At 43.7% G+C, this 15999-nt stretch overlaps 1 protein-coding gene across 1 annotated transcript; it reads left to right on the top strand.

The window, feature by feature from the left end:
* Positions 1–241: 241 nt before the first annotated feature.
* Positions 242–15870, top strand: LOC139458869 (calcium-activated chloride channel regulator 3A-1-like). The gene is made up of 14 exons (XM_071240341.1): positions 242–273; positions 5140–5299; positions 6424–6718; positions 8523–8788; positions 9364–9648; positions 10606–10836; positions 10995–11178; positions 11340–11449; positions 12054–12176; positions 12287–12391; positions 12479–12752; positions 13476–13640; positions 14312–14521; positions 15284–15870. The coding sequence occupies exons 1-14, from the start codon at positions 242–244 to the stop codon at positions 15868–15870; spliced, it is 3027 nt and encodes a 1008-aa protein (XP_071096442.1).
* Positions 15871–15999: the final 129 nt, after the last annotated feature.

Below are 15999 nucleotides of genomic sequence, written 5' to 3'. Positions count from 1 at the left end.
CCTCCCAGTGCACACAGCGGCGCTTACAGAAAGACATGGAAAATACAGGCACTGAAAAGTCACTGAGAAAAAGATTAAAGTTGACGTCAGAAGGTATCAGGAGGATGTCCTTGCTTCAGCTCGAGTGGTATACAGTTCCTGGACTGGTGGTGGCAACAGAGACAGAGCGTTCAGCCAATGTGTTTGGTAGGTGTCTGGCATGGCCAGTTGCTGTTCCTGTGCTGATCGTAACCGTCTCACGATGGCGGTTGACACATTTGAATCAGTAGACTGGTGAGCAGTCTGCATTTAAAGCTGAAATGACAGAATCTTGATCTGAATTCTCTTGTTGATCAGTAACCAGTGCAGCTGATATAACACAGATCATATGTGTTCGTATTTCCTCTTTAGTGTCCCTATATTCCCCTACACATGTCCCAATATTCCCCTTTAAATGTCCCTAAATTCCCCTTCACATGTCTCTATATTCCCCTTCACATGTTCCTATATTCCCCTTCACATGTTCCTATATTCCCCTTCACATGTTCCTATATTCCCCTTCATATATTCCAATATTCCCCTTCAAATGTCCCTAAATTCCCCTTCACATGACCCTATATCCCCCTTCACATGTCTCTATATTCCCCTTCACATGTTCCTATATTCCCCTTCACATGTTCCTATATCCCCCTTCACATGACCCTATATCCCCCTTCACATGTCTCTATATTCCCCTTCACATGTTCCTATATTCCCCTTCACATGACTCTATATCCCCCTTCACATGTCTCTATATTCCCCTTCACATGTCTCTATATCCCCCTTCACATGTTCCTATATTCCCCTTCACATGTTCCTATATTCCCCTTCACATGTTCCTATATTCCCCTTCACATGTTCCTATATTCCCCTTCACATGTTCCTATATTCCCCTTCATATATTCCAATATTCCCCTTCAAATGTCCCTAAATTCCCCTTCACATGTTCCTATATCCCCCTTCACATGACCCTATATCCCCCTTCACATGTCTCTATATTCCCCTTCACATGTTCCTATATCCCCCTTCACATGACCCTATATCCCCCTTCACATGTCTCTATATTCCCCTTCACATGTTCCTATATTCCCCTTCACATGACCCTATATCCCCCTTCACATGTCTCTATATTCCCCTTCACATGTTCCTATATTCCCCTTCACATGACCCTATATCCCCCTTCACATGTCTCTATATTCCCCTTCACATGTTCCTATATTCCCCTTTACATGACTCTATATTCCCCTTCACATGTTCCTATATTCCCCTTCACATGTTCCTATATTCCCCTTCATATATTCCTACAATCCCCTTCACATGTCCTTATAATCCCCTTCACATGTCCCTTTATTCCTTTTCACATGTCCCGTAAAACCCTTTCGCATGTCCCTATAATCCCCTTCAAATGTCAATATATTTCCTTTCACATGTCCCAATATTCCCGTTTATATGTAGCTATATTCCCCTTATATTCTCCTTCACGTGTCCCTGTATTCCCTTTCACATGTCCCTGTAGTTCCCTTCACATGTCCCTGTAGTTCCCTTCACATGTCCCTGTAGTTCCCTTCTCATGTTCCTATATTCCCCTTCACACGTCCCTATATTCCCTTTTACATGTCGCTATGTTCCCCTTCACATGTCCCTATATCTCCCTTCACATGACCCCATATTCCTCTTCATATGTTGCTATATTCCTATTCACATGTCCCTAGACCGTGAAGATCCGGGATAGAATAGGTTTTTTAGCAACCCATTCTTTCCGTAAAAGGTAACTAATGGGGTCGAGTGGTCAGGCTCGCTGACTTAGTTGATGCATGTCATCGTATCCCAATTGCGTGGTTCGATGCTCATGATGTCAATCACTAGATATCTGGTCAAGATTCGATTATTCACAGACCGCCGTCATATAGCTGGAATATTGTTGAGTAATATATAGCTTTAAACAACAAGGAAACAAACAAAACATACCCCTATATTCCCCTCCTATGTCGCAATAGTTCTGAAAAATGGTGCATTTGTTAACGTAATTACTCCCAGTTGCCATGTAAGTGATGCTCATTGTTGCCAATGGAGTTCCTTTCCATGAAGTATTTAATAAGAGATCAGGACAGTTAGGATTTTTGTTTGTTTGTTGTTTTTTAACGCCGCACTCAGCAATATTACAGCTATATGAAGGTGGTCTGTAAATAATCGAGTCTGGACCAGACAATCCAGTGATTGACATCGTGAGCATGGATCCACACAATTGGGATACGATGACATGTGTCAACCAAGTCAGCGAGCCTGATCACCCGATCAAAAACAACAAGGCATGGAAGGCAGAAGTAATACTTTTTTATGAATTTGTTAAATTTCTACGGTTTCAAGGTTTGACCTTGCTCAAGCAGTAAATGGAATTACGCCAGCGACTTTGACGATTCAAGCCTAGATATCGCTGTCTCCACTATTTGACAACACCAACCACAAGAAACTTCGAAACCGAATGTCTATGTCTATGTCTAAGTGGAATAGAATCAGCTTGTGTAAGGTATAATTATAAAGTGTAAAACTCATTTGTTTCTATTACAAGCTGGCAATCAATCAAGTCACCGAGTTGTGCCACCCAACTCATTGAGTTGCGACAAACAGAGGTTGCTAGGGGTCTAATCTAACCCGGAATACCAACATGGACGATAGTTTGCTGTGAAGAACGAAGCGTGGTTTATTTCACGATAAAACATTGTTCTATCAAGGCGTCATTTCTGGTCATTCGAATATGCGCTTGCAACTTCATGACGTCATATATTGGACGACGTTATTTTTTGAGAGGGAAGTGGCAACTAAGATGTTCCCCATCTAGGTGTAGCTGGGCTGCGCAGATAAACGCAATGGCTGAACGATCGCATCCCAAAGTGGGAGAGATATCGATATTAGGAGACAAGGTACAGGTAATCGACGTGAGGATTGTGAGAATATGCGAAAAATAACAAACTTAACCCACCAGTTCGTAAAATTGACTTGTCCGACATTGTCGATGTAGGATTCTATTCAGGGAGCCATCATTATTAAAATTTGGGTAATATATTTAAGGCTTGTACATTTTAACATGTACATCCTGAAAGAGGCTGTACATAATGTTGATCATCTTATATAAGACATAATCGGCTCGTGGTCGTTGTTTATCGTATCGCTGCGCCCCTCATGGTTTATTCTCTCCGCAGTGTTTTATTGTTCGATAAACAACTCCCATTCGTCATTTATGTCTTCAATAAAGAACATACTTTCACCCAGAGATACAAGCTGAGGCCAATGTTCGATACATGTGACAATACAGTTTACAACACATTTATGCATGTCACAGTTACTAAGAACATAATCATTGTTTGCCGATGTGGGTAGAGAACATATTCGTTCATATACCTTGGTTTGTAGTATCAGCACCATGCAAATGTATCGCACATGATTGTAGTACCTATATAGTTTCATGTCAGTATATGTTAAAAGTAGCGAGACAAGTTGTACGTGTAGATTGAGACACTGGATTACCAACAACGTAATCAGGCCCACAATTCTCTCACTGATCTGCAGGTGGAGTTGACGGGATTGTGTAAGTAACGTCAACAGGTATTGCACGACGTCATGATGCTTGTCAGGCTGACCCGTCTTGTTCCGCCCATAATGTCCAAGCAGCCTCGCCGGCCGGGATATCCCACGTGGTTTAATACAACTTCTACCCTATATACTTAATGTCGCCCTGACGTACATACAATGTACGACTCTTTTGGCAATAACCGTCACCAGTTATTGGAGAGTGTGATCACGACAATCTGATCCAGCGTGTCTGTCGAAAGTAAACCGAACGCTTGCACTTGCGGAAAAATCCATGGTTGTTTAATTTCAGTGACTCCATTGTAAAATTAGGAATGTTTACCTACCTCTCGTATTACTATTACGAACATAAAAATGAACACTCGTGACTGAGTATGGTTTTACGCCGCTTTCAACAACATTCCAGCAAGTTCATAGCAGGCGACACCACACATGGCACACAATATACCCACAAGGGGAATCGACCCCGGATTTTCGGACGCTTTTACCACTAGGCTACCTCACCGCACCTGGAACTATTGTTGTATATGTGAAATGTGTTATAGTATGTAATACAACATGCATTTAAACAATGTCAAATGTTATCAGACTGGTGTCTTGGCATTCTGAAACATGTTATGTTACTGTCGTTGATAGCGTTGCTCTGCTGGTAATCGCATGTGTAGTTGACATCTATTGTAGCCGCCAAGGTTGACGGCCTAAGTCGACACCACCGAGGAAGATAACATAGAGGCGTTTTTTTTCTCTCTCAATTGAATCATGTTCACTGTTTATTTATGTTTTTCTTAATCAGGTTGTAATAGTTGCTTTCATCGATTTTACTGTCGGTTAAGCTTGCATGTGTTAATGAATAGTCCTTTAAGCATGCCGTACTGCGTTATCAAAAGCCCTGTAATTTCGTTCCCTGAAAACACATAGTACGATCCATAACGGAGTCCAGTCATGGGGTATGTATGCTTTGTTCCCAGTACAGGGTGGTATGCAAACTTGACTGAATATCACCAAGTCACATTCATTCTGATGGTTAAGTTAAAGGCAGTGTAATGTATAGTTTTAGAGTTCATAGGAAATTCTTCTGTCTTTTGAGAAATACGTCCTGTCTACGATATCTGCCACATCTGACTTTGGTAGCTGTCCGCCATAAACCCTGTACGTCTGAGACAATTGGTACATGTCATCAAATAATCTATTTCTGTTTCTGTTTCTCAAAATGATTATGACACTTTGTAAACAAAAATAAGTGTGCTTTGATTTTAAATGAAAAAAGAGGAATATTTTCAATGGTATTATCTGTCTTTCTTTCTGTATGCTTTTAGACCGTAAGCAGTGCTTAATTTTTCTCATGGTGTATATTTCATGAAAGCAATCAAGAAATATCTTTGTGACCGATTGTATAAGATATGCTGTTTCCTCCGGGTATATTTGAAACCAATGTGTCCCGCACTGTACCAATCAGTTGCGCCCTTGCGCCACCACCACTGGCTGTATATTTACAATGGTCTCCTCAGACAGGTCATGTGTTCTGTCCCCCAGGGTCATGTCTTCAGCAGCCGTGCTGATTGCCCTCCTGCTTCTCCAACTCTCCCCGACTGGAAGCACCCTCCTCAACATCCACAACAACAAATATGACAACCTCGTTGTAGCCATTCACGACAGCGTGCCAGAGAACCTCACCCTCATCTCCGAGATGAAGGTAAGCAAGGTGTTTCTTTTAAGAAAATATTTCGAACATGTCCCGAGGCTAGTGTTTGTCTTGGTTGTCTATTTCCTCAATCCATGCCCATCTGTACGCCTATCTGTACGCCTATCTGTACGCTCACCTCTCTCAGTGTGGCCTTGTTTGTTTGCCTGTCCGTCATCCTACACAGATGCTCATCTGTGCGCCCACCTCTCTCAGGGTGACCTTGTTTATTCTTTTCCGTGGACATATAATCTCTCTGTGTCTGTATTTGTCTATATGCCTACCTACTCGTCTTGATGCCTCCCCGTGTTAGAATCGATCTTCAGCAACCAATTCTTGTCGTAAAAGGCAACTAACGGGATCGGGTGGTGAGGTTCGCTGATTTGGTTAATGCTTATCATCGGATCCCAATTACGTAGATCCATGCGCATGACGGCAATCACTGGATTGTCTGGTCCAAATTTGGTCCACCGTCATACAGTTGACTGCATCGATAAACAAAAAAAACAAGTCTTGATGCCTAATTCCACATTTAAACTCCATCATCCGATCCTTGGTTGATGGGCCAGTAGTCCCCGAACATTGCAATCATCTTGAAAACCAACCAACAGGAAATCAAACAGACTAGCGCCAGTGTCATACGGGCCTGAAAACAAACAATTCCTCTTGGGGGTAAAGGTCACTTAATAAAGACAAATGTCCAGTTGAAAACATAAAACCAACGGGTGGGAGGGTGGGTAAAACCAGTAGACTAAGCGTATTTCTGACCAACTTCGGCATGTCATGAGTCGTGCCCAGGGCGTGTCCCTTGCAACAATAAACTGCTTACAGCATTGTCAGTCTGAGTTGGTTCACCTTGACTGTTACATGGACACTAGAACAGATGGCAGGGCAATGCCTTTTGAATTTAAATAAAATATGGTTTATTTCTTACGTTGTACGAGCTGAACTAGTCTTGTCTGCGGAGAAACATATCCTTATTTTGTCAAAGCTTAACATCTGCAGCTGTCATGCACCGTTCTATGTGTACAGAACGCAGAATAAAATCAAGAACATTTGCAACTTGCAATTTGCACAGTAGAAAAACAAAGTTGGAAGGCACTTCCTATGATATGATCGTCATGTATTTCTTACAGAGCATTATCAGCGATGCGTCCTCCGCGTTGTACCAGGCAACTAGGAAGCGCTCCTACATAGGTAGTGTCACGTTCCTTATCCCGGGCACGTGGTCTAAACAGCCAGCTTGGGCCAATGCGAAGGATGGGACATTTGAAGAGGCAGATATCCGAATCGACCAGGCGTCTCCAGTGTATGGGAACAACCCCTACACGGAGCAGCCCGCTGGGTGTGGCGACCCCGGGAAGTACATCCACCTCACCCCGGAGTATATCCTAAACCCTCACTACAGGCTCACCAACTGGGGCGAGGGAGGTAGGTGGCCATCGGTCTTCATCTCGCGACATTGTCAAAGTTCAAAGTTTAACACTCAATGATGGGCAGAATCTGTTGTATGGATTGATGCTGTTGTTTGGGCGGATGCTGTTGTTTGGGCGGATGCTGTTGTTTGGGCGGATGGTGTTGTATGGACGGATGCTGTTGTTTGGGAGGATGTTGTTGTATGGGCGGATACTGTTGTATGGACGGATGCTGTGTGATGGGCAGATGTTGTTTTATGGACGGATGCTGTTGTTTGCGACTTCATCTCACGACATTGTCGTGGCAAAATTGAACATCAACACTCAATGATGGAAGATGGGCAAGGGCTGTTGTATGGACGGATGCTGTTGTTTGGGCGGATGCTGTTGTTTGGGCAAACGCTGTTTGATGGGCAAACGCTGCTGTATTGCGGATGCTGTTTGGTGGGTGGAAGCTGTTATATGGACGGATGCTGTTGTATTGACGAATGCTGTTGTTTTGGACGAATGCTGTTGTATGGACGAATGCTGTTGTTTTGGACGAATGCTGTTGTAAAGGCGGGTGATGTTGTATGGGCGGATGCTATTGTATGGGCGGATGCTGTTGTTGTGGTCGGTGGCTGTTGTAAAGGCGGGTGCTGTTACATGGGCAAACGTTAATGTATTGCGGATGCTTTTTGGGTGGGCGGATGCTGTAGTATGGACGTATGCTGTTGTATGGACAAATGCTGTTGTATGGACGAATGCTGTTGTTTTGGACGAATGCTATTGTAAAGGCGGGTGATGTTGTATGGGCGGATGCTATTGTATGGGCGGATGCTGTTGTTGTGGTCGGTGGCTGTTGTAAAGGCGGGTGCTGTTACATGGGCAAACGTTAATGTATTGCGGATGCTTTTTGGGTGGGCGGATGCTGTAGTATGGACGTATGCTGCTGTATGGACAAATGCTGTTTTCAGGACGGATGCTGATTTTGGGCGGATACTGTTGATGGATGGATGCTGTTGTTTTGGGCGAATGCTGTTGTTTGGGCTGATGCTGATGGGTGGGCGGATGCTGTTGTGTGGGCGGATGATGTTGTATGGGCGGATACTGTTGGGTGGGCGGATGCTGTTGTTTGGGCGGATGCTGTTGTATGGGCGGATACTGTTGGGTGGGCGGATGATGTTGTATGGGCGGACACTGTTGTATGCACGGATGCCGTTGTATGGACGGACACTGTTGTATGGGCGGATGCTGTTGTTTGGGCGGATGCTGTTGTATGGACGGATGCTGTTGTATGGACGGACACTATTGTATGGGCGGATGCTGTTGTTTGGGCTGATGCTGTTGTATGGGCGGAAGCTGTTGGGTGGGCGGATGCTGTTGTATGGGCGGATGCTGTTGTTTGCGCGGATGCTGTTGTGTGGACGGATGTTGTTGTGTGGACGGATGTTGTTGTGTGGACTGATGTTGTTGAATGGGCGGATGCTGTTTGGGGGGCAAATGCTGTTGATGGGCATATTATGTAGCGTGTAAAATGTTATTACGTACAGGGGGCGGTCGCGTAGCCTAGTGGTTAAAGCTTTCGCTCGTCACGCCGAAGACCCGGGTTCGATTCCCCACATGGGTACAATGTGTGAAGCCCATTTCTGATGTCCCTCGCCGTGATATTGCTGGAATATTGATAAAAGCCGCGTAAAACCATCCTCATTATTACGTACAATTTCTCTTATGCCATGCTGTTTACCATATGGCCAAGTAGACATGTGAATTTGATTGGATAATTAAGGAAATAATGTATTCATAAAATAACAAACAAACACTTGGAATACGTTCTGCAGGTCGGACGCTTGTCCACGAGTTCGCGCATCTCCGTTACGGAGTGTTTGATGAGTATGGACTGAACGCCGCGGAATTCCCCAACTTCTACTTGGATGACGACACCTTGATGGCAACTGGGTGTACAAACTCCATCAAAGGTCACCCTCAAGGGAACTGCACCCTCGATCCGGCGACGCACCTGCCGGGGAGCGACTGCTACTTCCTGGCGGACATAGACGGGAACTCCGCCAGGGCGTCCATCATGAATGACCTCTTTGTCAAATCGGTAAGCGGTAACAAGGCCGGATCCAACAAATTTAAAAGGGAGGGTTCCAAAATTTCAAAATACTCTCTCAAAATACTACATTCTACATACTGTTCTTTGAGTTTCATTATTCAAATGCAAATATAAGTTTTCGTTGCAAGAAAATAACTAGTCTAGATTATTCGCCAAAACAGATTAATATTTGGCGTAAGGGCAAAATAGGTATGAAAATGATATGAATGGATCACTGAAAATCAGAGATGACACCTGCTGTTAGTTGGCTGTTACTGCATACTGTTGATCTTTACATTTCTACTGATGTAATTTATGTCCCAGTGAACGACTGTAGGTATCAGTACCTTCGAGTTGTAAAGGGAAGTCTGTGCTTTACAAATGTCGTGAATTTGTGTACATGTAATAAGCAGCATGCCTGGAAACTGGGTGTCTGGAATCTCTGTGGGTTTATTGCTGCAAGTAATTGGATTGGATACAAGTAGAAACGTCATTCTTATTAACAATCAATGTGTTAGTTTTCATAAGTGTGTTATGGATCGGAACTTTCCAAAATAAACCCTATCTGGCTCTTTAATGTGCAGGTAACTACATTTTGTGAGAGTAATTCCAATGACCCGGATTACCTCCACAACGACCTGGCCCCGAACCAGCATAACAAGATGTGTAGGGGGAGGGGCACCTGGGACATCATCTTGGAGAACCCAGACTTCGCGGGAGGAGCCAACCCGCCCGTCAACAGGACAGAGGCGGAGATAAGACCTACATTCAATGTCCTGTTCAACGATAAGACCACCGCACACATTGGAGGGGAGGTCTGTGGGAGACCCGTTATCCTGGTCCTGGACCTTTCCGGCTCAATGGTATCGGTAAGTTTTAGGTTGAGACGTCAATGCTACAGAGGTGGCTGAACAGTTCGGATGGCGTATAGTACACCCTAACAGTTTACTTGTGTTAAGTACACCACTTTCTATGCTTACAAGATACACTGGGACTACATACATCTGGCTGTACAATTCTGCAGGCATCAAAGCGAATAGGTATTCTCTGTTGATGAAAATGGAGAAAATTGGCTACCGTACTGTCATCAAGTCAGTGAAAGGACTATCTCCAACGGCCATCCATGCAGACATGATGTCAACTTTCGGGGTTGATGCTCTTTCCTTTACCACTCACCATATGTCACATAGCAATTAGAGTAGGCATCTCTCATGAGAGGAGAGTTGAGGAATGAACTGGGCATTCAAAGGTTTCAGCACACTGGGTTCCACGGCTTCTGACTCCTGATTAGAAACATTCCAGCTTTTCTCTCGTGAAAATTGAAGCAGAGACTCTTGATCTTTCCACCTCTTCCCAAACTTGAAGAAAGAACAATCTGTCTTGCATTATGCAGATGATGATGATGATGTCATCAGTGGGGCGTCTAACAGTGGATCTAAAGCCGTCTCTGCTTTCAGCACATATTTTCTCTGACCGTGGAAAGGGTTTTGTTCTACAGAGTAAGATCCTGACATTCCAGCATCGTTGACAGAAATGTGTGGATCTTGGAGTCGATAATGTTGAAAAATTATTAACAACCAACTCTATCAATGCACATGCAGTCCATCATAGTTCGGCTCAGAATGTTTCAGCCACCCCTCTTGGTCTTAACGTACGGTTCGTCAAATATCAATGTTAAAAATACCAGAATCCAAGCTCTGGTACTTGCAGTATCTGTTTCTGGTACGATTGACGCCATAGGCATATGTAGTTCACTGCCATTGTTGTCTTGTATTTATCAATTTTTTTTATGTGAATTACTGTATGGAGATTGTGTTGTCTTTCAGAACAACCGCTACTTCAAACAAAGTCAGACAGCGGACAAACTCATCAGAGACATCCTTCCCGTGGGAACAAAGGTCGGTGTGGTAACGTTTTCTTTCACGGCGTCTACAAAAATATCTCTGACGTCGTTGTTGACAACCTCTGACAGAGACCGAGTGTCCAATCACCTGCCGAAACGGCAGGACTACGGGGGTGGTACCGGGATTGGAAAAGGACTCCTTCTTGCTAAACAGGTAGACAGAACATACGATTATGAAAGTACATGTATGTTTTATCTTATATAGAATTCGTATTCGTCAAACTATTTCTAATAAAAGACGTACCAAATGTTACATTTACTGTTATTGTAAATACGGTTTCGTACATATGGAAAACTAACTGTTACCTCCAGATGCTGCAAGGTATAGGTGCATTAAAGGAAGGCAGGATAGTGCTGATCACAGATGGAGAGGAGAATGTATCCCCTTATGTAGCTGATGTGAAAGGAGAACTGATCCAAGCAGGAGTCCGGGTACATGCAGTGGCATACAGTAGTGCGGCTGCCGTGGCTATAGGGAAACTAGCTAATGAAACAGGTCAGTCAAGTACACCGGGGCAAGTCTGTCTGTCTGTCTGTCTCTCTCTAACTGTCTGTCTGTCTGTCTGTCTGTCTGTCTCCATTGATTGGAAGTTGTTGCTAAGGGATATTTCATTAAGCAACGAAAGGTCTTCTTACTGGCCTGCTTCTGTTTGTCAGGTGGTCAGTACGCCTACTACTCCGAGGGCGCCACCTCCACCGTCCTGGACAGCGTCATCGAGACGTTGATGAAAGACATATCTATCTGTAACCACAGGGTCCGTATTGAGGTACGTTGATGACATCGTTTCAAATCAAGTCATGTAAGTAGTCATACATTCCTCGTCGGTAAATGTCATCCATGATGACAGCATGTCAAGACCACTGTTGGGTCGAATGGTGAAATATAATAAGAAAGTTTACATATAAAGTTTACACAGTTGACTTTTACTAGTCCTGTGTGTTTGTCAGACCGATAGCCTTAAGCAACCCTAATTCCTTTTCGACTTTCTTGCGCTTGGATTGTGTAAGATGCCTAGCTTGGTCGGAGGAAAATTATGCCATGCACTGCATTGACTCACTTGTTTCCTCAAACTCAAGGGGACAGAAACTTAGAATACCCGGATTTTGTTCCTATGGCCTTAACTATGACAGTGTCCCCCTTTCCATTACCTGTTCATTGTGAAGATGTCTGTGTCCAGACACGGGGAGTATATGGAATGGACCGTAATATGTATGATTCATTTTGTAACGATTTAATCCTGTTCTGTCGAGTAAACTAATATAGATTTCTTCGACTTCTTCGACCTCTGCATTCAAGGTACACTTGGAGGATAAGGTTCAAGGCAATGTCCTATGGTTTCCGAACCAGCGTAATTTCAGGTTTATTTTCAGATAATGAGAGTAGCTAAGCCTTTAATTCCCACGACACCCGTTGAAGACGTCATCACTATGGACGCTACAGTTGGGAGTGACACTATGTTTGTCTTTACACTCCCACGTGGAGCATCAGTGATGGTGAGTATGTTTCCTCCTTTGCGGCTTCATACTTCAAGTTATTTAACAAAGCTTGGTTGCCACGAGAAGCTACATGTAGATTGTTGTATTCATTTCCTTATTGTGTTTAGGTAACCTTGACGTCCCCTACTGGCATCAAGTATACCTCAGCTAGTCCTGAATATTCCCTCGACAGCAAACTCAACATTGTCAGATTCAACTTCCAGAAAGCGCAGGTATCATACTTCATTACTTATATAATCATGAGCCGTTTCAGTAATCACCAAGCCAAGCATGACAGCTGCATTTGTTTCTGTATTAAGACAGGAGTATGGCACTATTCGCTGTTGAGCCCGACGCCTGGCACAGTGACACTTGTGGTGAAGGCGCTACCTGGGGATCACACACAACCCTATGAGATCACTTCCTGGTTGTCCTCCACGGGCGCCGACCTCTCCGGACCTAACCCCACTAAACCCGTCGTCTACGTCAGTGTACGAAAAGGATACTCCCCCGTCGTTGATGCTGACGTAACAGTGACGGTGGAACGACCATCTGGGCCTCCCGTGACGTTAAAGCCTAAGGACAAGGGGACGTGTAAGTATAACATAGGTCTTTGTAACAGATTGTGGGTAATAGGGTATGTAAACTGTAGTGTATATGTAATCCGTAGTTATTGAGAGGGTGTGGGTAATATGTTGTTTATGTACTCTGTAGTTGTTGAGAGGGTGTGGGTAATATGTTGTTTATGTACTCTGTAATTATTGAGAGGATGTGGGTAATAGGGTGTGTATGTACAGCATTTGCTTGAAGTTGCACAACGTTCCTATGTGTGTTTCTAACATGGCCGTGTTGTATAGGGCTGTGTTGGGGACCTCAGGGACCTGGCAACATATTCTGACCATGAGGCTTCTGGAGGTGATACAAGTAATAGACACACAGACTCGAGGTGCCTGTATTATTTATACTTTTTATTGCTTTTGTCTTTCCGATGCCATGGAAAATGTTAAGTTACTGCCTATAACAGGACCAGGTTCGATCCGGAGTTCATGAAAGTGTAAGTACATGTTCAGACATGACTCTTGTTTACTGCTTTGGTGGTGTGTACATGGAATGAGTTGCAGATCCTCCAGCTTCATTAATAAACAAGTGAGGCAATGTCACTGCGTACATTTGCTGGCACGGACGTACATATGTCTCTGCATTACTTTATTCACTTGTTCTATCCACAAAATATACATTTCTATAATACATATTAACATATTCCATGCAATCCTATGTCCCTACATTGAGAGAGGCCGTCACATGCTTGTGTTCCAGTGCCGGACAACAAGGCTGATGACGGGGTGTATTCTGTGTACTTCACCCAGTTCACTGGCAACGAGAGGTACTCCCTGGATGTGGACGTGAGAACTATCGCCCACAAAACACGCTACTTCCTTCAGGGGGGTCCTGCCTTCGGGAGAGCCAAATCCAGATACCCCAGTATGTTTGATTCTGTGCCACAATAAGGGCATCATTTCTACATACATTGCGCCTCAATGATCACTTAAATACCCGAGGCGTAAACATTAACATTGAATCCAATGATTTCAGGCATCTACGAGTATCTATTTCGTACACAATACTCACCGCCAAAAGAAATGAGAACTATACAAACATATGGGGAAGTTTGTAAGTTAAGAAGCGATGTTTCCACAGTGTACCAATCAATAACAAAACCAACAGATGTTACAATGGAGTGTCTTTATTCTTATCACGGTATGCTGCATGTGATTTCCAAACTTTACACAGTAATCCTGCACGAGACACATGGGACATCTCGAGTCACGGATCTCTGACGTCACACGTGATGCTTTCATGAGCGTCGGTTTACACAACATACCAGTATGTTCGTTTGTGCGTCAAACCAATCTAATATCTCTTTCATATGGGAAATTCTTCATATATTAACCAATATATGTGGTATTCGCTTTTCTTTTGTCGGTGAGATCTCACAGCATGTCATGGTTCAAATAGAGCATAATGTGTGCACCAATTAATAAGCGCTGAAAGATTGTAACCGAATCAATTGAACTTTGAATATAATGGTAAATTGTCCTTATATCTCAAGGCGTCCTCTGTAAACTTGTAGCCTTGTTGTCTGTGTTTACCAGATACCACAGCCACTGTAAAAACTGTGGAGGCCGGCATCTTCACACGCACCACGTCTCCTGGTGCCATGGACGTTACTGGCTTTGTACCTGGAAAAGACGTGTATGCCCCTGGTATAGTCACCGATCTCAAGGTCGTCACTTTCAATGCAAATATTGGAACAGTGACCTTGACCTGGACTGCCCCCGGGGACGATCTCGACGTTGGCACTGGTGAATATTTTGGTTTGTTGAGTTGACGAAAGGGGAGTGTGTGGGTTAATAGCTTCAGTTACAGCTGCAAAGCCAGCTATGTATTTACTTAAGACTGTGAGCTCAGAAAACCAGCTTTCAGCAATGTTCTTTTTGCGACTGACAATATAATCTTTCAGTCAGGAGCACAGTTATTGCAATTGATGTTGGCGTAGTGTGATTATTATGTGATAACAAGTTCCCCGTCATATATGGTGTTAAAAAACAAATGGATCAACGCTTTATTAGTACTTTTCTAACGTTTGACCCACTATTTCTGTCATAGTGATTGCAATAGGAGGGACCACATTTTACTACATACTTACTGATAACCATTTTCTGAAATATGGGTTTACTATAGATATAGGGATCTGAACCGCTGGGCCCACATTTGTGAATCGCTAGGCTTAGGTTCACCTAGTAGGCCCACATCTTCCCCAGTCAACTGTTAATACAGGTCAACTTTTATAGTCAGTTAACTCCCTTGCTTCGAGAAGATGGTTGACCCACATTTATAGATAATTTACATTGATAAAAAGTAACAAAAGCAAGTTCGTAATACTGTGTTTTTGGACGTAGTTCATACTTCAGGTGCAGTTTGTTTGGAATGTGTGCCCACCTCGAATTTTCGATTAGGCAAACAGAGTTAGCTGCCTTCTCGAACCAACGACATTTCTATATTATATTGTCATTCTTGCAGATATAATTCTTTTCGTAAATAAGTATTCTTAATATAATTTTCAGCTTCCAGATACGAAATACGAATCGCAGAAACTGCTAAAGAACTGAGCACAAAATTCTCGACGTGCAAAAAGGTGACACAACCTATGGTATCCGGACTTATGGCGCCTAAACCGGCCAACAGCAGAGAGGAGATGACGATCACGATCCCAGTGGGTTGGACGACCGTCTGTTTTGCCCTGGTGACTTTTGATGAACACAATCACACATCTGATAAATCCAACATAGCTGTGGCAACTTTCAAACAAGTAACGATGAATAGCCTAAAAACTGCCGAAACCACACGTCCAACACGCCTAATGACTGGACAGTCGGTGACGCCACGACCTAAGACAACGAAGGGCGGCACGTTAGGCGGTGTGGCTCCGGCTCCGGCTCCGGCTCCGGCTCCGGCTCCAAGCGCAAGTATGATCGTCGCCATTGTGGGCGGCACGTTAGGCGGTGTTGCTATTGCTGCTGTAACTGCTGTTGTTATAGCTAAGATGTTCATCAGCAAGAAGGTTCTCCATATGCCGTCAGACCCGCTGGATGCCCCAATGACCGAGCCAGCTGTTCCTAACGAGTCGGTTTTCTTACAAATGAAATATTGAAATACTGAACGATGACTGCAGGGGAAATTGACATGTAATCACGATCAGTTCGTGGTTAAAACTTCGTGTTTATCAACTGACCACAAATGACATTATCTGACAAAGCTTATACAGAGATCATCGCTGAAC

The sequence above is a fragment of the Haliotis cracherodii genome, unplaced genomic scaffold (assembly GCF_022045235.1).
Source record: "Haliotis cracherodii isolate W230 unplaced genomic scaffold, xgHalCrac1.p SCAF_1, whole genome shotgun sequence".
Classification (NCBI taxonomy): Eukaryota; Metazoa; Mollusca; class Gastropoda; order Lepetellida; family Haliotidae; genus Haliotis; species Haliotis cracherodii.
The sequence above is the reverse complement of the archived record's forward strand: the minus strand, read 5'-3'. Positions and strand labels throughout refer to the sequence as shown.

Excerpts from the sequence above, each read along its gene's own strand:
- LOC139458869 (XM_071240341.1), top strand. The coding sequence starts at position 242 with ATGGCGGTTGACACATTTGAATCAGTAGACTG. Across the intron at positions 274-5,139 it reads ACATTTGAATCAGTAGACTG|GGTCATGTCTTCAGCAGCCG; the intron begins GTGAGCAGTCTG and ends TCTGTCCCCCAG. Across the intron at positions 14,522-15,283 it reads CGATCTCGACGTTGGCACTG|CTTCCAGATACGAAATACGA; the intron begins GTGAATATTTTG and ends TATAATTTTCAG.